Source organism: Maylandia zebra, linkage group LG12, assembly GCF_041146795.1.
Source record: "Maylandia zebra isolate NMK-2024a linkage group LG12, Mzebra_GT3a, whole genome shotgun sequence".
NCBI classification, from domain to species: domain Eukaryota; kingdom Metazoa; phylum Chordata; class Actinopteri; order Cichliformes; family Cichlidae; genus Maylandia; species Maylandia zebra.
The window spans coordinates 29809318-29830851 of NC_135178.1; the positions used below are offsets into that span (position 1 = coordinate 29809318).

At 39.0% G+C, this 21534-nt stretch overlaps 1 protein-coding gene across 4 annotated transcripts; it reads left to right on the top strand.

Moving 5' to 3' along the window:
- The first annotated feature begins 5478 nt into the window (after nt 1-5478).
- Nucleotides 5479-21081, top strand: si:dkey-164f24.2 (uncharacterized). 4 transcript variants are annotated; one of them, XM_076891032.1, is made up of 12 exons: nt 5479-5735; nt 9291-9722; nt 15006-15053; nt 16033-16077; nt 16275-16649; nt 16895-16927; nt 17076-17129; nt 17252-17356; nt 19556-19654; nt 19766-19879; nt 20041-20140; nt 20240-21081. In XM_076891032.1, exons 1-11 carry the CDS (start codon nt 5691-5693, stop codon nt 20101-20103), a joined length of 1413 nt encoding a protein of 470 aa, XP_076747147.1. In that variant the 5' UTR covers nt 5479-5690; the 3' UTR covers nt 20104-20140; nt 20240-21081. The 4 variants fall into 4 exon arrangements, with proteins under 4 accessions (XP_076747147.1, XP_076747148.1, XP_076747149.1 ...); XM_012918018.4 differs by having other exon boundaries at nt 5480-5735; nt 17079-17129; XM_076891033.1 differs by lacking the exon at nt 17252-17356.
- Nucleotides 21082-21534: the final 453 nt, after the last annotated feature.

Consider the following 21534-nt stretch of genomic DNA (forward strand, 5'->3'; position numbering starts at 1 on the left):
GGCAAAACTGCTGTTGACCCTTGTGTGGACACATCTACTTGAGTCCTGCATGGGTGAGAGTGGATTTGCCCTGCTCACACAGCCCCACAGTTCACCCATGGTTAGGTCTGCTAAGGCGTGTTTGCTGGGATAATGCTAGACTATATGGACTGTTAAAATAAAACCCTGTACGTTCACTTACTGACACATCTCTTTAAAGGAGTGATAAACATGATTGCACAAGGAGAAATAAACTAAAGGAGGAGATTTTGACATTTCTTTTGACAGCCTTGATAGGAGTCAGAACAATAACCTCCACAAATGGAAAAAGTTCTGCTTCTCTTCCTGCTGTTACACCGTGTACGTAATCCCACCTTTTCTCTTTTTCTCTGTCTCTGTTATTGCCTTTATTACTTTATACTTACAATACCATGTTTTACTATTTTCTTTTTTCAAAAAGCAATAATGTGCAGATCCAATCATTGTTTAAATACATAAGAGCAAAGTTGTTTGGGATTTTTTTCCGTGTTGCAATATATTTACACAATTATCTCTCTGTCTTATTTGTGAAATATATATTAAAAGGATAAATGACTTGTCTGCTGAATACTAACTCTGCCTAAGGGGGTAAACAAAACAAAGAAACTTGAATCCAAGCACTCTCTATGCTCCTCTGATAGAAAAATTATTAAAGTTATGCAACACTCTCTGAAATTAAAGTTACAACACTCTTTTCAGTAAGCTGAAGTAAGCTCTAATCTGTCCTTTTCTCAGGCCTTGCTGTGGCTCTTCTGCTAACTGTTCTCCAAAGCACACCTAGAATCATGGGCGGATCTACTGCAGTGGCATAGGGTGGCATTTGCCACCTTAAAATATTCTCTTGCCACCCCTAGTGCCACCCTAGTTTTATATCTTGTACCACCTTCTACCTGCTGAATTTGACATAGTTTTAGCCATATATAGTGCATATTACAGAATGTAACACCTGTATGTGTGTAAAGAAATGGCTTTGATTATGCCACCCCTGGTTAGAATCAGGTCTAGTACATCATGTAGCTAACTGTTTCTCTGTAAGAGTGTCACACACTTATCTGTTCCCAGTATAACACTGGAAGAAGTGTATAAATGAAACTTGCGGGAATTCACCCCTGCGGTAGACTGAAGCTTCACAAGGCTGACTTCCTATGGGGTTTGGTAATATAATGTGCCCTTCAGCTTTCATTTAATTTATTTGAAAGACAATGAGAAATGCAGTATTTTTTCTTCCCTTGTTTAGTAAACAATTTTGAAATACAATTTAAGGAACTCAGCTGCTGGTTTAAGTAATTCTTAGCCTCCCTACATGCTACATGCCTACCTTGAGGTGACTTCTACTGTGATTTGGTGCTATATAAATAAAACTGAATTGAAAGAATTAGATTAAATTGACATGTGGGCAGTTCTGGAGGTTGGTCCTTCAGCCAAACTGCAAAGAAATCCGCTAAAACTGTTTCAGTCCACTTGTGTTACGTCTTCACCCTGTTTGTTCTGAAAGAGAAATGTGGGATGGATTTCGAGAAAGAAACTCCCTTGAGGCTGCACAGACAGAGAGGAGCATGCAGATAATATAAAAAGGAATGCATGGGGATAGATATGTGAATGTGACAGTGACGGAACAGAAGTTTAGAGCAAGAGAACTGCTAAGAAATGAAAGAAAATATTCTGTGATGACTGACAGTCGTGTACAGTATCCCTCTCCCCTTGCTTCATTCTCTTTGTCTGCTGCTTCTCAAACATGCACTGGAGAGTCCCTGGCATTGCTCTGTCAGGTCTTTCCTTGTGCTGCTATCTTTGTCTGGCCTCTGTCATCAGGGGACTGTAACTCTTAATGAACACTCCCTGCACTATCTGTGAACTCGTTTGCTAATCACAGTAACTGACATTCGCACTGACACATGCCACCTCCGATCCAGGATACTGAGTTGCAGGAGATCATTGTCCTTTTCAAGCTTCTTTCTTTTTTCATCTTTTTAAATTCAGCTGCCAAACTTCTGGTTGTGTTTGTATTCTTCTTCATGTGAGATTAACCCGTGTTTGTAAGGTGGACTTAGCAAATTTACCAACAAACTCTGAGTTTGTATTGCTATGCTACATCACTGAACAAATAGATGACAAAAATGACTTCACTGTCCAACTAAGTTAGAAAAAAAATCCAAAAGAATAAAACAAGCTTCACAAAGGGAAAACCAGCTAATATGGAATTCCTCCAGTAGTCTTGTGAATGTATGATTAATTCATGATTAACAAGATGATAAAACTGCCCTTGTTCACAGCAACAATACTAAAATACCAGATTCAGGCAAACACTCATTACTGGATCTGCTTCAGAACTCCAGAGTGCTACTTGTTGTACCAATCGCTGATATGTAACCAAACCTAACCTGCATTTGAAGTCACACCTTAAACAAAATTAACAATCAGTTCAGTTCAGTTTAGTTCAATTTTATTTATATAGCAACAAATTACAACAACAGTTGTCTCAAGGCGCTTTATACTGTAAGGTAAAGACCCTAAAATAATAGACGTGAAATCCATGACAGTTACAAAAATAATATTTATACGTATAACAACCCAACACAGAATTTTTTATATACAACATGTCTGTCATGAACTTTCAGTTTTCAGTTTCACTTCTATAAAACTCTGAAATTCCCTTGCAGTTGCTGACAATTGAAAAGGAAACGTTATGAGTTATGTTATTGACGTGCTACTTATTTACTATCTTCATTGTTAAAATGAATCTTCTCTGTTCTACATCAAATACAACATTAAAGAATCATAATTACGAACAAATTATGGCAATCCTTGTTGGATCCCATTTAAATTGAAATGAATTTGTATGTTATATGAATGCTTCAATTAAGTATCTGTACATAACTCTGCATTATTGTATCTAACTGGTAACCAAAAATATCTCTTGGGGCGTGGGTGAAACTCCCAAACCTAAAAATAGCATTGGGCTGTCTTTCTCTGATGTGTCTGCATGTGAGTATGCGTTAGTTTCATTAATAGTACAGGACTGGTAACCATGGAGCCAAGCTTCGGAGGGGTGTTGTTGATGCACAACATTCAAGCATGTGCTGACATGATAACCCAGTTTATCCCAGGTAAACACTGTGAATCTATTTAAAGATGGTGATTCACTTCTGACCAGCTGATAGCTAAAGTGTGTCAGCCCTTGTTGAGGGGCTCCATCTGCCTTAACGGAGAGTTACCATCCCATTTTCCTGCAGTCATAGTATGCCTATGGATGACACTGCAAGGTTTTGGAACTAAAATCAGCTCACTTAAATTAAGGGCATCTTCTAAGGCTGAAGACTTCAGCCATTGGAGAAGTACCGAAAAACTGCAGACTACTTTAATAAAACTATAGACAAAGAACAGCCTGTCCAAAAAGTCTGTCCTATGGCTTTAATGAGTATTTTATGTGTATGTTACTTTATAACATACACAGTTAATTTAAATAATAATTTAAATAAATTAAATAAAGGTTAAATAATAAAATTTAAATTGTATTACATAGTGGATTAAAGTCGGTGGCAAGGAGGGAGTTCACACAAGAAATTCACTTAAATATAAAATAACTTGTTAAAGATAACCTAACCAAGACACAAAGCTGATGTAAGGTGGAGTGAAAGAGAGAGACTAAGCAGGTTATCTGGGCCAGCTTGTATAGTCTGTAAGACACAGGCGACACAAATTAGCTGATCCTATCATGCCAGCCAATCAACAGCAGACCATGGTTTTAATGAGTGTGGGAGGGTCGTAACAGTAAGCCTGTCATCCAAATATGGTCATGAAATGCAGAGTCTTCAAAATGTCACCATGTCTTTGTTAATCTGTTAGAGCCTGGAAAGGTGGAGGTGTGCTAAATAGAAAAAAGGAACGAAGCAAGACAGAATGCATGCGTGCAAATGAGATGAAGGCAGGTGGAAAGGTGATGATGCAAGTATTAGAGAAAGTGAAGCTGGACGTTCAAATACCTGTGATCAACCATGCAAATACCATGCAGGTAGATCAGAACAACAGCTCAGGTCGAGAGGTTTGGAAACAAAGTTATAAAGACAAAGCTGACGTTATTTGGACATGAGAGAGGATATATTGGACAAGGGATGCTGAATTTGGAGCAGGTGGAAGAGACCACAGAGGAGGTTCATGGATGCAGTGATGGAGGAGATGTAGAAGACTGGTGTGACAGAAGTGGATGCCAGGGATAGGGTGAGCTGGAGGCAGCTGATCCACAATATCTTCATGAACTCTCTCCCTTGAGAAACATTTGGTTGTCTAAGGGGTGAGAGAGAAAATGTCTGTATGCTGTCTGGAAATACTCGGCCTACTTCATCACTTTCTTGTCGAGACTGAACAACAATTGACCAGTGGTAATGGGACCGTAACCTAAAATCTACTGATATTTGACTGCATGTCTGCCTTACAAATTAGCTAAGAAACCTAAAATAAAACATAAAAGAAAAGCACAGTATATTTATTATTCCCTTGGGCTTTTTAAAAATATATATATATAATTTAGTCAATGTAATAAACTTTCACCTACACTTAATAATCTCAGATTATTGTAAGATTTGCTGTTTGGTTGGTGGTTCCTGTTCAAAGGTCGAGAAAATCCACCTTACTGACTGAGGTTTTCCAGAGCTACAGCAACTTGAATGGAAATATTAGCATAGGCATGCTTCTGGTAATAAAATAATTTTTTGCCTGTTGCACTCTTCTGCACACTCTTGAGGAGTAACTCAAGCAGCAAGGCTTCAGCAAAAACTGCCACAGTGTATGCTGTCAAATTGCTTTATCAGTTTATTAGCATCGGCCAAACACTAAAATCGTTCTCAGATAAGAAAACTGAACGCAAACATCCATATCAGTGTAAAACATACGGGAAGTATAAAATATGTTTATGGAACTTATGCATTTAATTAAATTGGACAATAACTGGCACAACGCTACACAAGGAACTGGAAACAATGGGTTCTCACAACTGATGCAGGGACCAGGGGGGTGGTGGGCATAGACACATGTACAAGCTTTGTTTCTCTTTATTCTCTGCATGAAAAACGAGCACAATGAACACTATTATTTGGCTTCATGATTTTAATGTATTCAAAAAAGACTGACAGAGGCTGTTTTCACTGTTTTCTGCACAAGCCTGACTGTATTTTCCTCTTGTGGTTGTTCTGTCAACAAATATGGCTTTTAGGTTATAATGATTGTTGATGTTTTTTGTTCTTTTTATGTTTATGTTCTGTTCCAGAAGCGACACATTAAAAGTCTCACAGGACAGAAAACTATAGATCAAGTGCGTCGGTGTTCCCATTTGCGTCAAAGTATTTCTAACAAATCGAGAGGAGGGGGTGTGGCACCGCACAACCTCGCACCTCTCTCTCTCTCTGCTTTGATGGAGTGGTTACATAACAGAACTCGACATCCAGCTAGGCAGACCAACTCCAATACAAACAACTGACTGAGCTCTCGTGCGCGCGCGCTCTCTCTCTTTCCTCTCTCTTTCTCCACGCCCCTATCTTTTATCCAAGTCCTCCTATAGGTTCGGTACAGAGGTAACAGAAAGACAGTCGGCTTTATAAACATCCACTTTGTTCACTCTGCCTCTCTGCTTGTTCCATTTCTTTGGTTTATCCTCGTTCTCCTCAGCACGCACCAAGATGCCCAGCAAGAGAAAGAAGAACAAGCGTCGTATGAGAAGGGTGGTAAGTGGTGGCATGCGCACGTCAGGCGTTTATTCTTAAATTAAGTATAGAGTATTATGGGATTTCTTTGTTCAATTCACTGTAAAATAATGGTCTGCAAAAACATGGATTTAAATGTAAAATACGCCTTTTTGCCTCTGTGAAAAAATGAATGAAGCGAGTGCTTAAATTGTAAAACAAATTTCGTTTACATTTTCTTTCCTTTTTTGCACATTATTTTATTTTTGTTATACTTAAGTCAGTTTGGTGATTGTTTGGCAGATTTCCACTTTGTCGTTGCTTCTCTCAGACGCTCCGTAACCCGTGCGTAAAATCTGGCAACGACAAAAGACCGTACCAAAAAGGTACCAAAACTGGACCTAAATAAATAACATATAAATTTCACACATATTTTTAATTTTGACGAGCATGCTTCTGGTTTCTATATTAGAAGAAAGAGACAGAGAAATTGTTGATTTTGTGCTCAGCTCCTGTGCGCAATGGATGTTCTCGGTGCGCTCTGTTAAGGTTACGGATAGAGATTAAACGTTTATGCACATCTTGAATTTCTTATCATAAAATGCGATAAGTTCCATTTTCTAGTATTTTTTAAATATACTACGAAATGACCACTTGCCTGTTTTTCATGTTCTGGACCAAAAATACAGTAAGCCACACAATGCAGTGCAGTACACAGTGTACTTCAATACAGTGCTGCTCTTTGTAATTCAGTATGATGAATTCGCTTTGCCAGTTGTACGCTAATTCAGCCGAATGACTGGAGACATGTAACTTTTCAACATTCAGTGCCCAGAGGAAAAGGGGTGTGACAGAAAAGGTGTGTGTGGGTGTGTGTGTGTGTGTTGGAGGGGTGGGTGTGGAGGGAGATCAATGACGCCATACTCCATAACCCAATACTGTTCTTTAGCATATGTTTAATCATTAACAATGTATATTAATAAAAACAACAACAACAACTAAAAAATAAAAGCATGCACTGATACACTGTTGAAGCCCAGTCATCCAGCTCTGGTAAGCCTTTTCAGTGCAGACTTCTTCTGGCATCCTTCCTCATTGCCTCTGCCCCTAACCCCCACCAAACTTAAGCTTCTGGCTGGCTGACCAGTGCATGACTCTGAACACCACACATCTGTATTTGGTAATGTGTTGACTGAAGGAATGTCTTGCCCCACTTTAGCCAGAGTGGACTCTGTCTCTCTCATTCTTCCACAGTCTGGCAGTGACAGATGAAAATGACCCTTAAAGTCATTCACAATTCAATTTTATCATTGCTTTACCTCAGAGGTATCAGAGCACAGGAAGCGAACGTGTTTTTGGAACTTTCAGACATATAGCTGAATGATACTCAGGTCACATATGCCTTTGTATGTGTGCATATGTGTGTCAGTTTCACAAAGACTGAGAAATATGGTTAAAACTTTTTATCATTGGAAACAATGTATTACTTTGTCATAGGGATGTTTACAGGTGATTTATGGGCAAAAATCAGAAGTTGTTTTGATTGTGTCTAGCTAGATACTCAGAGATATATGCGCTTTCATACACATGAGCTTTTGGCTTACAGCATGGGTGCAGCACTGCGAATACCTTACTGGCCTTCAGCCTAACAAAAGCATTTTCAGGGAGTGATTGTAACCTGATTATAACCTGATTATGATGTGATTAGCCCCACTGTCTGGCCCGCGGGGCACCCATCAGTGCTGCTGACTCGCACGGTTTCCGTTCCCGCTTCACCAAACCTGTCAGGACCGGTCTGATTCAACTAATTAGCTCCCATTATCTAACTAGCTTTGCTGTGTCTACTCCCAGTTTCCCCCTCCCTCTAGTGGTCTGTACTACTAAAACCTCCATCAAAGCCTGAGGGGGTTTTGTCCAAAGCTAAAAAATATGTTGGACATGGCTGGTATGGCATGCCTGGTATTCCTGGGTGCTAAAGTGACAATAACATCAGTATCTGAACACGATAAAGCCTCAAGAACATCTATACCTCATACACTGTCATTTGCCTTTCTTTGTATTTCACTTTTATCTTTTATTATCTTGTTTTACATACTGAACATGTCTTTGAAGCCATTATAAATGAAGTGTCACTTTTGTTTTGCTTGGAAAGGCAAATGTTCGCAAACTTTGTATTTTCCAATAATCACTTTTTTGAGAGAAAATATCAGTTCATGTTATCATGAGCCAACTACATGTCAGGGTTAAGATAACTGTATGCCCAAAAACTTAAATAATGCCTCTCATACTAGTGATGGGATTTCCGGCTCTTTTTAGAGATCCGGCTCTTTCGGTTCGGCTCACTAAAAAGAGCCGGCTCTTTCAGCTCCGAACCGGCTCTTCAGGTTGTTTTGTTGCTTTAATTAATTTATTATTAACAATAATATAAAATTATGCACAAAAGGAATTACTAACATAAAAACAAGTGGTTTTATTTATATATGTTTATATATAAATATATGCGGTGGCCCCTAGAGACAAAACACGTACAAACTCCAAAACACATTTCTAGCATGAACTGAACTTCCAAAGCAGAGCTACTAGATCACTTAAATTACACAATTGAAAGCATGTGTGTATTGTTTGTGTATTTATACACAGGCACTCATATATATATTCAAATAATTTAAAAAAAAGTTCATCTACCTGTTACTATCACACACCAAATCCGGTCGTTGGTACTTGCTGGCTTGTGTAGCCACAAGATAACAAAGGCTCAACACTGCGCCCAGCATCCTGGAGCACTTCTGTTGTCTTTTGTACGTGTTTTGAGTTTTTATGTGCTTCTGAGTTTTTACGTGCTTCGGAGTTTGTACGTGTTTTGGAGTTTTTACGTGTTTTGGAGTTTGTACGTGTTTTTACGTGTTTTGGAGTTTGTACATGCTTCAGAGTTCGTACGTGATTTGAAGTTTGTATGTGCTTTGTCTCTAGGGGCCACCGTAAATATACTTTTATTTATTCACTCCACATAAAATGTAATAAATAAATCATATAATACAAAACTCAACTATTCACATTTCAAGTTTTAACTATTTAAATTTTCAGCTTTTTCCTTTCACAAATTTAAAGTGAAAAGAACACAAAACACTGCAAACCACAACACAATTAAATATAAATTATAATATGAAAACAAAAAGAACATGCATATCTCTGTCATATGGACCTGCATGAATAAACTTTCTCAATCCTTTATCATCTGCAACTGAAAATAGTTGTGGATGATTACTATACCTTTCTAATGTTGTTGTCCCTGCCTCTCTTTCTCTCTCTCTGGCTCTGTTCCTGTGCTACTGAGTGTAACTACCGCCCCTCCCCCCTCTGCCCAGCGTAAAGCACAAGGCTCGCGTGCAGAGTGAAGCGGAAAAAAAGTGCGAGAGAGAGGCTGAGAGAAAGAAAAAAACAAAAACCCACGTGACGGCTCGCGATAAGGAGCCGGCTCGCGTCGTTCACGTCAAAGAGCCGGCTCTAAGAGCCATTTCGTTCGCGAATGACCCATCACTATCTCATACTACTATCAGAACGGTAATCAGATGTTATTGTGTCTTTCCTGCCCTGCAGCAAGCCCAGAGAAGAGCACTTGAAGAACAACATGCTGCCAATCCGCCGGTGAAAGCCAGCCGGGGGATTGCAGTGAGTGCACCCCCTGCAGGAACCACAAAAAAAGCGGCTAAAGCTCCACCTCCAGCTCCTGCTCCTGCTCCAGAAAAGATCTCACGGTCCATTCCTGCTGCTGTTCCTACTGTAGAAACTCCCAAACTAGAACCAAAAGCAGAACCTGTTGCAAAGCCCATTCCAGATGAAGTACAGGCACCAGAGTCTGAGGTTGTGTTGTTGGAGCAGACTCCAGTGACAGCTGAGATTGAAATCCCAACACCTGTCACTGTAGAAGCACGAGCTGTTGAGACTCCATCAGTGAAGCCCTCTACAGTTGAAGCTAATGTAGTGCAAGAGCCTGAACCCAAGATTCCTGAAACAGAACCAATAACTGAGGTAAGAAACAGATATCGCAGCCATAAGTCTCCCATGTGCCTCTGTATGCAGAAATCTAAACTTAAATCATGTCTACAAATATTTCCAACATTTCGCATGCCAGAGTCAACAGTTCTAATGTTTCACCCGGCATGGGGATCACTGCCTCCGCTACTGCAGCTATCCCACCTTAGGGAAAGATTGATCGTTTGTCTTTTCTGGTTTTAACGTCAGACATTATACATTAAGCTTCAGTCACAAAGCCCTCGAGACCCTCTGGCAACTTTGGGTGAAATTTGTGTTTAACGACCTGGAAAGTGATTTCTGGAGGTTGCTAATTCTAAAACTTTTACTATAAAGGTGAATGGGTTGTGTTGTACTTTTTAGTTTCACTACTGCTTGGTGAGTAGTTTACAAACAAGTGATCGCTTTCCATGCACACTGCTAGTAGCTTTGACAATCTGCTAGGGACTAAAACAATCTTGGTCGAGCACCATATACCTCTTTGCCATTGCCAGCAACCATTTGCCAACTGGTTGCAGAACACACAGATTTCCCTACAGGCCAGCAGTTGTCTGGGAGCTGCTGACAAATCTCTAGGTCTGAGTGAATGGGGCTTTAGCAATCAGCAACTGTCAACATCTTCTACAAGCCTGGTAAGTTGCAGTAAGAATCAAATTTACCAGTGTGCACGTTTCATCAGAAATATAGTTCTATGGACATATGAGTGAATGAGGTCCACTCATAGGTGAATGAATGCTTCCTTTAAATGAATGTCACTGGGATCAAAATTACATATTGTTTGTATGAGATTATATGGAAACAGGCTGTTTTTGTAGATGGTTTCTCTCTATTTCTCTGATGTTGCCAGGTCAAATAGTATTTGCTGTGTTTGGGGCCTTATGGGAAAAGGGAGCTGGAATTGTTGGAGGTAGTGAAGCGAAGGGAACAACATGTTCTATTTAGCAAAAAGGTGGAAAGTAGGAGAGAGACTGAAACACTGGGAACAACTTTTTAAATGGCCATTATCACCTACACTAAAACAAAATAGTGACTCTGAGCATGCATGTTTTTTGTTGTTGTTGTTTTTTGAACAGGCTTATTTGTTATCACAGATATTGAGTTTGTTATCAATTACTTGTTTTTGGTTACTATCGTGTTGTGAGAAAATCTTTAAAACGTTACATCGTGTGCATTCGTTTTATCTTTGCCATCACATAATGTGGTTTTGAGTCAGAGAAGATTGTGGATACAATTAAAAAGCTTACAGTATATGGATGGCTGTTGTCAGTTAATTTTAAATAGTTGCAATTTTTTCTGCAGTTTTCCTCTATGCAGTAATATTTTCTCAACATTGTTTCTAGCTCATCTATAATTTACTATTTGCAGTTTTAAATTGTAAGTTGAGCTTTGTGCCTTGTAGCCATCTTGCACATATTTTGTGAACAGGATGTTCTGTTTTAGTCAGTAAATTGCACATGCATGCAAATCTGTGCGGCTTCTCTTCCAGCAACTGAGCAAAACCTTTTCCCCAGTATTAACTGGGCTAGATTTCAGCCCTACTCTACCCTAGTTAGATAAGCAGTTTTAAAAAAATGTCTGGATAGATAACAACCAATGGTGTACATGTATATGCTCACATGTGTGCCTAGCCTAAAATAAGAGGGGAGAGGCAGTGCTACAGTATTTATAGCATGGCCTTTTGTTAAGACTTCACTCAGAGTTACACTGTTTCCCAGTTTTCCAGTGGGTCCATCTTATTCACTTCACTTGTGCCATTCAGTTAGGAGTTCTATTTGTAAACCCTCTATGGGTTATGCCCACTGAACCTTACAGGCAGCATACAGACATCTCTACAGAATGACTGCCTGCCATTGTGTAGTTATACTGTAGTGCTGTGGTCATTTCCACTGTCTCAGGACTTTGCTTCCATTCACCATGCCAGATTCAGGTCAGATAACAAAAACTGGACATTTATGCAAAATTTTAAATGTATCATCATTGACTGTCATTCTAATAATGTAATATTTAATGTCTATATTATGAACTTTTTTACATTTTGAGACAATTTGCAAGTTATTCTGTTGAGATTTATCAACGTTTGTTCGCAGACAACTTTTTCACTTGCACTGTTAAAACTATGACTTTTATCTGTAACATCACAAGTCCACAGATGGTGACAGTTGGTCAGCTGACTGACCAAGAGGTTTAATGGGGCTTTAACTCAGGTGCCCCTTGGGCCCAAGAGACGCCCCACCACCTCTGGATGTGGCTGCAGAAAGTATAAACTCACAGCGGATTCTACAGACTGACTGAGTGCATTTACATTTTTGTGGCCTGAAGCAACAGTCAGTGCAACTCACCCTCTGTGTAGGCTGAACATTTTGTTCCTGCTTCCTCTCCTATGTTCTTCCACTCCTCTCCTGTCCAATCTGCTACCCCTCTTTTCCTCATAAATCTGCTCTGCCTCTACACTTTCTAGCCTCTCACCACTTTCTTTATGACTATTTCTCATTCTCTTCTGCCTTTTCTCTTCTCCTTCTCATTTTCTTTCCTTTCCTTTCTGCATGCTGCTTCTCCTCACTTCTGTTAGTATTCTGTGTCAGCTTGATCCCTTATGAACTCGTGTGATTTGAACCTTTACATGTTCCATGTCTAATTGATTCTTTGCTGGGTGGGCTGAGAGCTGGAGAATACTGAATATTTAATTCAATGCTGGGAGGAAATTTGTCTGTTTGAAGTGTGTCTGTATATGTGTGTAGTTTGACCTTTAAAATGAAGAAAATATTGTACATACAAATATCCCATCCCCTGTAAATGGACCTATTATGCTCAATTCTAACTTCATGTTTTCATTCCATCACTAGTGATGTTTTGCATAGTTCACAGTTCCAAAAAATAAAAATAATCTGTTATGAATCATTTCTAATTGATTTAGAAAGACTGTTGAATTTGATCTTTGTGCAAATCCATTTAGTACTTGCTGTTTTGTTGCTGGAAGAAATTGTTCGGCATGTATAGACACTGTGCAACCACTGCTTTCTTTCCTCAGAGGCTAGGTTGATAATCTATCAGAGTTAAATAAAAAATTGTTAAAGTTACTGTGTTCAAAACCTCCCAAGATGTCAGTAAAATGGAGACTGAAGTCATCTGAATTCTGTTTTCTTACCTCTCCCAGTTCAAATGCATAATCCTAGCTATGGTAGCCACTGTAGGACAAACAACTCTGGCAGTAGATCATCTGTAGTGAGCATAGGCTGTCAGTTCCCTGTTTACCTCTGCTGGTGCCTATGTCTGTTTACTGTGGAGGAGGCAGTAAAAGGAGTCCGATATGACTTGAAGCTCACTCCTCTCTGATGATAATTATTCTGAGGTGAGTTAGCATGAACATGAACTTCTCTGTTCGTTAGCATTGCTGTATTTGCCACTGTTAGTGGAATTTTGTTTGAAGTGGATCTATGATTGTTGGACTTGTTGTTGGACATTACTTGGATAATATTGGTCTACAACCAGCTGCTGTTGTTGTTTACCTGGCTTATTGACAGACAGTAGGGTCACACATCTAATCTGCTGACAATAAGTAATTATAATATCTGCACACATAAAAATGCACATTTTTGAGCGTTTGAGTGCTGGCCAGTTCAGGAGATGAGGCTTGAGATGAGAAAGAAGTCTGACATTTTATGCAGGTCATCTTGTCGCTTCTTTGGTGGAGGGGACCCCTTCTAAAGAGGTAAAAGATAGGTACGATTCTTCATATCTTGAGTCTGAAGATAGAAATATGAATTAAAATTTGCCTTGAAGGTACACAAACCAATACGAGTTCTTTTTCTCCTCTGTCGTTAGCGTACGACATATGTGGCCAGTCTCTAGCCACATATATAAATTAGAAGGAAACACGATGTCCATTTCGGGCGGGGCAACATGGCGACCTCCAAAAACCGGTGCCAGTTCCCTTGTATTTTCAATAGATACATTCAGAATTCATGAGCATGCATCTGTTTCTTTAAGGACATAATTATACACTTAGCAATGTATAATGTACAAAATTATTTTTTAATGAAATAAAAAAAATTTTAAAGTTAAAGAAATGACAGTACCTGGAGGATGGAGAAAAACGTGGAGGTAGTAAGATATCTTTGAATGTTATCAGGTTGTCGTGTGTCACTCAATGTCCAAATAGATCAGTTTGAGTGATTCTGGACAAAAAAAAACACTCATATTGCTGATTAGCAGCCAGTAGACTTTGCCCTATATTGAAGAAGAACTGGCACAAGACAGACTAAATAATTGAGTCAGACTATGAAGATTTAAAATATTTATACGCCGCTCTCTGTGATTGTCACTATAGCTCAACACACTTGGTTGCACAGTTGGTGTGCCACTGGCCATTGGCAGCATGGCTGCAAGATGGAAAAATATGGATGAATTCTATCACTATGTGAGCTGTTTGGTGAATCATTGTCTGGAAAATAACCGCGCCTATGAGTAATATAACAATATTGTGATGTGAATAATAAATGGTTGCAAATCAGTGTAAACTGCAAGACATTTATTGTATTCTGGTAAACATGTAATCATTCAAACACATTTCAGTATTAAAAATATCTGATTGTTTTTCCAGTGGCAACATGTTCACAGTATGTAGTTTATAATAAAAAGATGGAACCAAACATTTTTAATATTTAAAATTTTAGTAGTTTTGTATTGAAAGGATTTGAGGGAGAACACAGATTTCATGATGTGAATGTGTTTTCTGTTGCAGGATTATACAGAGGGAAGCAAAAAGAGGGAATAACTGTTTTTCATGGCATTGGGTTGTAATACCCCTGTAATTGCCCAGCTACAGCTATGCTCACACAAAGTGTAAGGGGAGTGCGTATGTTTGTGTTTGTGTTTGTTTAGAAAGCCAGTCCAAATTCCACTTCTAATTTTGGTAAATATTTCCATTTTTGGGTACAGAAAAGACTCGAGCTGCAGTTTATCCTCAGGCCCATCACAGCTACAGATCTGCCACATGAACCGTTTTATAGAAGATTATTTGGCTCTGGGCACATTTTTAGTACTGCTGCATATGGGTGTGTGCCCCTCCCAAAGCTCAACCTTTAAAAAGTCAATACTGGCTCCAGTGCAACAAGAGGCACATATTTTTAACTGCCTGATATACTTGTTAACGTATCCCAGAGTGCCTTTTTTCAGGTTATGTTCTTTTTTCCATCTACACTCTGTTTTGTTGGATGAAGCATGTGTATTTTCATGTTTTGCTAACTTGTGAATAAACTCTTTAACCTCTTGTGCTCATAGGTCACACCCTCATCTGAAGCTTCAGTGGTTGCTGCCTCTGAAACTGAGGTAAATCAAATGTGTATTTTTATTCACATACACCCTCTTTTGTCTCCATTTAAACCAAACACTAGTGTGTTATATCTTTAGGCTAAGCCAGAAGCAGACTAATCATGTAACAGTTGAACAAAAGCTGAACTTGATGATTTACAAGTGAGCTAGACTTTGATTTTTGAGCTGCTTATGTAGATACTATAGAACATTTTTCTTCAGTGGGAGCTAAAAGAATTGGCACATCATGGAAATGGAATTCTTAGGTTAAAGGTCCCCCTGGAGGCATTTTTCACACAAACATGCTCTGTCAACTTTTAATAGACAAATAAAGCACACTGGTTTTGTTAATTAGTTGCAAAAATTTATAGTTTAAAAAGTAAAATGCATAGATTAAATACAAAGTTTACATTTTACAGACACATAGATCTGTGTATGTGCTGGTTTTGCTGACTCCTAAACAGTTGCAGAAATGATGGCATGCATAAAAACAGTCTGACGCACAGTTTCCACTCATATTTTACAAGTTCATAGCAGCAGTCACTGAACAAGAAACAATTCTTTCAACAGAAAGGTGTTGAAAACTCCTGTGACTTAAGCCTCACATCGAATAAATAGCAGCTACGCTTTTTCCTTCAGGACAATTTCCTCTTATGCAAGCACTCAGATCACAATCTGGCTCAAGAACAAAAGTTTTCAGAGAAAAGAATCATATTTTTCTTTACAGTTTCATTGATCTGCAAACAGCTTAATATACGAACGATATAAATGAACTGAGAAATGAGAAAATGGGAATCAAAACAACCCAAGATTACAGTTATTCGGGCTTTTTATATATCATACACACTGCAGTTGTAACTATTCATTTGAACTGCAGGAGTAAACATTATGATAAATGTGATAGATTTAACCTTTAACCGTGTTCTGATTAATTCAGTTGTCAGTCATTCATAATGAAAGTTGGCTGTTAAGTGTCCTTTTCTTGGTTCCTTTCCAGATTCACACAGTTGATTCTGCGATCATAAAAACTGAGACGCAGGAGGTAAAACATGTCTTGACATTAAAATTGCATCATCATAACGACAAAAATGATGGTATATTTTAAGTAAATGTACTTTTGTTCTGTATGAACTGTACTCTTTAAACTGACAAAAAAAAAAACCAAGAGTCACTGTTTCTTCTCTCCGGTGTCGTGTTTTATGTTTTTTAATGTGCTCTGTGTTGATTTTGCACATGGAGACAGAGGATAAATGTGAGAGACCGGAAGAAGCTGAGGCCCTGGCAGAGAAAGGTGCTGTGACTGAGGTCGAAGTGGAGGTGGCTGCCACAGAAGATATTGCCGTACCAGAGCCTGTGACACGAGCCTCTGAAAAAACAGTGGGAGATGCAGTTAGCGGTGGCCAAGTTTCTGCTGAAGGAGAGCCTCCTCTGGGCAAGGTGGTTACAGAGACTGTTGCTGAATCAGTGGTGGAGGTTGTCACAGATGTACCTGAGAGCGAACGAGTGACTGAAGCGGCTGTCAGTCCTACAACCCCAGCTGCTGAAGATGGTAAAGAGGTGTTGGCGGAGGAGAATGCACCCGAAGTCCCTTCTGAGACTGCTATAAAAACAGAGGTGACACCTGATGAAAATACTTTCTTCTTCTCTTTTTGTGTTTTTAGTCTTTACAAGAATACATTGACTTTTTCACATTTTGCAGCCATCTTCTGTTTGTATAGCATGTGTCCTATATATTAATGAAAGGTTTGTCATAAGCAGAACAAACGATCACAAGGGTAAGGTTTTTTTTTTTCCAAAATTTAATAGCAAAGACTAAAGATACACTCTGTCCTGTTTGTTTTTTTGTTTGTTTACATCAGCACACTCCTGTTGATTCTGTGGAGGCGGCTGCAGTGAGTATTTTTCCCTCTCTGTCGATAAAAAAGTAAAGTAGAAATTCCCTTATTACTTGTGTTTTAGATTATTTGGCAGCTTTTGCATGGAAAAAAAAGTACAATCTCCATATATGACATAGCAATGACATCAGCACCTGTGTTTCAGAAGGTACCTGACACCAGCCCTGAGGCTACAGCACAAGAGGCTAAACCCAAAGAGGTAAAAAGATTTTAAATGTAATCCTCAATACAGAAATGTACTGCTCATATGCTAAAAACCATTATTTTAATTATTTTACAAGAACAGTTTTCTCTCTTATCTTGTTCTCCTTTGACATTCAGGATGCTGTGGCAATGCTGATTGATGCCACAGCAGTTGATGAGTTTGTTGTGACAGAATCCGTCTCGGCAGTAGAAGTTGCCACTGAGTCTGCTGCTGTCCAGCAGGTGACAGCTAAGCAAACAGGAATTTACCAGTGTACATATGAACCGTTCAGAAAATCACTGAAGGCTGATCAGGTCAAATAAATTAACTGAAATTAAAGGAGGCTTACAAGTGACTGACACAAGAAGGAAAGGCAAACATTTATAGACTAATCCTGGGTGTTATTTATGGTAAAGAAGGTGGGGATATGTTTCTCCATCATATGAAGCAATCTCATTGCTGGAGTGCAGTTTAAATGTATCTTGTAGTAAATATTTAAATGCTTATGTACTGTAGTAGTATTATTATAGCGTGATGCTAAATTAAGTGTAGTTCCAGGTAATGAAATTAGATTTTCAGACTGTGGACATTTAGGGTCCGATTTAAGTCTTTCTTGAAATCGTATCTACACACTTGAGACTACAGAATTAACACTAGCATCCCCAGGCTTCTACCTTTCTACCTATAAAACCCGAGAGCAGTCAAATGGTGGAAGTGGAAGCTAAATTGGCTAAATTGACCGCGGAGTCATCATTTTGCGTTTCTACCTTTAAAAGCCGGAGAGCAGTCAGTCAAATGCTGGAGTCGTTCATATGTATATTAGGTCGTTACCTAGGAATTCTGGAGGGAGGGGAGTGGGGGTGAGTGATTGAGGGGGTGGGGGAGTGGAGTGTTTCAGTTTGCCATCTTAGGGAGAAATCAACACATGTCCTTTGTATGTCCTTTGTTGCTGACATTTATTGATGAAAACAGTACAAAAAACCAACCATTTGTACACATATTTACAAATAATGATAAAAAGTGAGTGAGTACATTTCAACATTTTCAGCAATCACTCACAATCCTGGCACTGCCACGGTATCTGTCGTCTGCATTTACCACATGTGTACCTGTAGCAGTGAACACATCGCACAGTGGCCTGATTTTTTTTGCATCTGTGTACTTGGATTTTAGGTCGCAAGCCACCCAAAACTTGCTCCATGCACCACTCAGCAGGCCATTTGTAAATATGTGTACAAATGGTTGGTTTTTTGTACTGTTTTTATCAATAAATGTCAGCAACAAAGGACATACACCCATGTGTGTTGATTTCTCCCTAAGATGGCAAACTGAAACACTCCAAGTTGGTGACTTTTGGAGATTTGTTTCCCTGGATGATTGAGAATGCATCAAGATGAAACACAAAAGGAAGCTCACCGCTTTTAGCAGCTCCCCCACCCCCTCAATCACTCACTGAGTGATTGAGGGGGTGGGGGAGTGGAGTGTTTCAGTGTTTCAGTTTGCCATCTTAGGGAGAAATCAACACACATGGGTGTATGTCCTTTGTTGCTGACATTTATTGATGAAAACAGTACAAAAAACCAACCATTTGTACACATATTTACAAATGGCCTGCTGAGTGGTGCATGGAGCATGTTCATTGGTTCATGGACCTCCCTGAACTAATGGCATTTATTGCAATTGTCATCTTGCGGGGGGTTTACAGGGTTCCATCGGTAAATGACTGCTGGTCAGCAAACCTGGGAAACCCACAGATAATTGGAACTATGGCACGAAACCGCTTCCAAGACATCATGCAACACTCCACTCCCCCACCCCCTCAATCACTCACCCCCACTCCCCTCCCTCCAGAATTCCTAGGTAACGACCTAATATACATATGAACGACTCCAGCATTTGACTGACTGCTCTCCGGCTTTTAAAGGTAGAAACGCAAAATGATGACTCCGCAGGGGTCTAAGGTAGAAAACCAAAATGACTGCTCTCCGGGGGTCTAAGTGTTAAACAAATAAGGAATAAGAACATAAAAATATATGGTTAAAATGATACATTAAATTATAATACAAGGATTTTTTTTTTTTTAAAAACGTTAAAATTATTCTGGGTTTTTTTGTTAATTATTATGAGCAGTTGCTCAAAAACCTGCAGTATAATGTTCATGATAAAGACAGAAAAACTGCCGTTGTTCCTGTTGTTACATTTGAACACCATGTCACAAGGATGCTTTCTTCCTTTATTTAAAATTGTGCCCAGTTGGAGTGTATTGAACTTGAGTTTTAAATTATTTGGGTAGCTGGTTCCATCCTGATGCATTATTTTCATTGTAAGTAATTTTTCTCTTTTAGTCTGTTCAATGGAATGGGCAGGAGGATTTTACTGTGTTTCATTCAGAAGCTCAATTTGTTTAGCCATCTAACATACCCTTCTTCTGTGGCATTTAGGAAATCTTACCCGTGAATGACACTTTGAGTGCCCAAACAGACTCCGTGGATGTGACAACTTCTGAGTTTGAACCTGCTGCTGCACCTGCAGAACACACGGTAATTATACTTTCTTAACATTCACATACTGTAGCTTTGTATGGAACGCTGTCTTCTTAAGCATATATTTTGGGAACTTCCCTTAGTTTTTCTCTCTCTCTTCCTTTACAGGATGCCGCAGAGTCAAAATGTCTGGACAGGCAGTCAGAAGCGTCAAAGTCAGAAATCCGTGATGTGGAATGTCAGATGGAAATCTCTGTGGAGTCTGTGCAGCTCAGTTCAGTGGTAATACTTTTTTTTTTTAAGGAGCATTGTAAATTTACTGAGTAGAATTAAAGTTAAAAATGAGACATTTCCAGTATGGCTTTTCTAAGGTATTCAGAGATGAGCGATAGCTTAATGTTATTAGTTGTTAGTTGACATTGTCTTGTCAATACTATCAACAGGAGATGCCAGTGGAGACGGCGCTGAATGCACACATTGTTCCAGAGGTCTCTATCGAGGGCTAGAGCCACATCACAGAGATCAGAAGATCTATTTTTATTTGTAAGTCTCTCAAAGTACATCATTAACCTGGACTCTTATTATTTCTTTTTATTTTATTTTTTACTTTCTGATCTTCAAATGACTCAGTGTCTCTTTCAGAGTCCCCATTTTTTCTTTTGGAGGACTCGAAGCTTGCAGGGAGACAACCAGCTGACCTTTTCATTTTTTAAGGCTTAAGACCGGACTGCCAGGAAATCGAAGAGACATCCACACTTTGAAGTGCCTTTTCCTGCCCTGGTTTCTGTTATAACATCAAACCAGATGTCAACATGCAAAAAATGTCTGCATTCAAGGGAGCAGAAGAATAAAACATATTGTGGCTCCTTTTATACAGCATTTACCCCCAAAACCACGTACAATGATTTTGTTTTAGCAGTGGAAGCAGAAGTGCCGCAGCAGTGATAATTCTCTCAAATCATACTGGACAGGCTCTGATATTTGTCAGCACGTCTCCATCTCTGTAGAACATCTGCTTCCACACATGCATGTAAATACTGTAGCATTTAAGAATGCACCTCCAGTTTTTCCTTAGGCCCATTTTCAAAACGTGTTGTTTTTTGTTACTTGTTTCAAAATCACTGACTTACTGCTTAGTAGTATTTTTCCACCATATGTGATATATACATACAGCTTTTTCTCTGTCCTTGAACTGTCTCTGTCTCAAGTAAGGGCCAGCACTAAGGTTAGTGTGATGCTAAAACTACATCCTGAAGTTTTAGGTTTACTGGCCACTGGCAGATTTTGAGTGGATAAGGTCAGTTTCTGATTCTTTTTTTTTTTCTTTTCACCTTTTCCTATTTGCAATTCATCGTATTTAGACAACATGATGTGCTACAGTTTCATGTTGAAGTCTGTGTTCTGGAGGGGAAATGTAATTGGGTTGCTGTTGGGCTGCTGATGGGCATACCTAAACTTTGAAATAAAGCTGTACCTGATTGGGATGTCTGCATTTTACTTTATTATCAGAGAATCAGTCAGTGCTGGACTGACAAGAACTTCAATTTTAAAATCTTCCAAAAACGAAACGTCTGTATAGGGTTTTATTTTGTGACTGTTAAAGAACTTTATGCCTGTTTTCTCCAGAAAATTATTAGTAAAACTCTTTTTTTTTTCTTTTTTTTTTTTAATCTCTTGAGAGTGCAGCTGAAAAAGACAAATAATAGAGGGACTAAAGCTTCAGAAATTGCATTTGGGCCAGAAGATGTGAAAGAATATTTGCAATAAATAGCATGAAGTCTGCAAGCTACTTCAACCTGAGCTGCACGTCTTTGAACATGGCAACAGTAACTCAACAGTAACTCAAATAAGAACAGGAAACAGGTTACAGTCACCAAAACTGGATAGCAGAAGATTGGAAAAAACACTTCCTGGTTTGCTGAATCTCAATTTCTGCT

Bases quoted from the DNA above. Each gene is read 5' to 3' on its own strand.
- si:dkey-164f24.2 (XM_076891032.1), top strand. From the start codon at position 5,691: ATGCCCAGCAAGAGAAAGAAGAACAAGCGTCGTATGAGAAGGGTG. The intron at 9,723-15,005 runs GTAAGAAACAGA...TTGTGCTCATAG, and splicing joins AAACAGAACCAATAACTGAG to GTCACACCCTCATCTGAAGC. The intron at 16,078-16,274 runs GTAAAACATGTC...TTGCACATGGAG, and splicing joins TAAAAACTGAGACGCAGGAG to ACAGAGGATAAATGTGAGAG.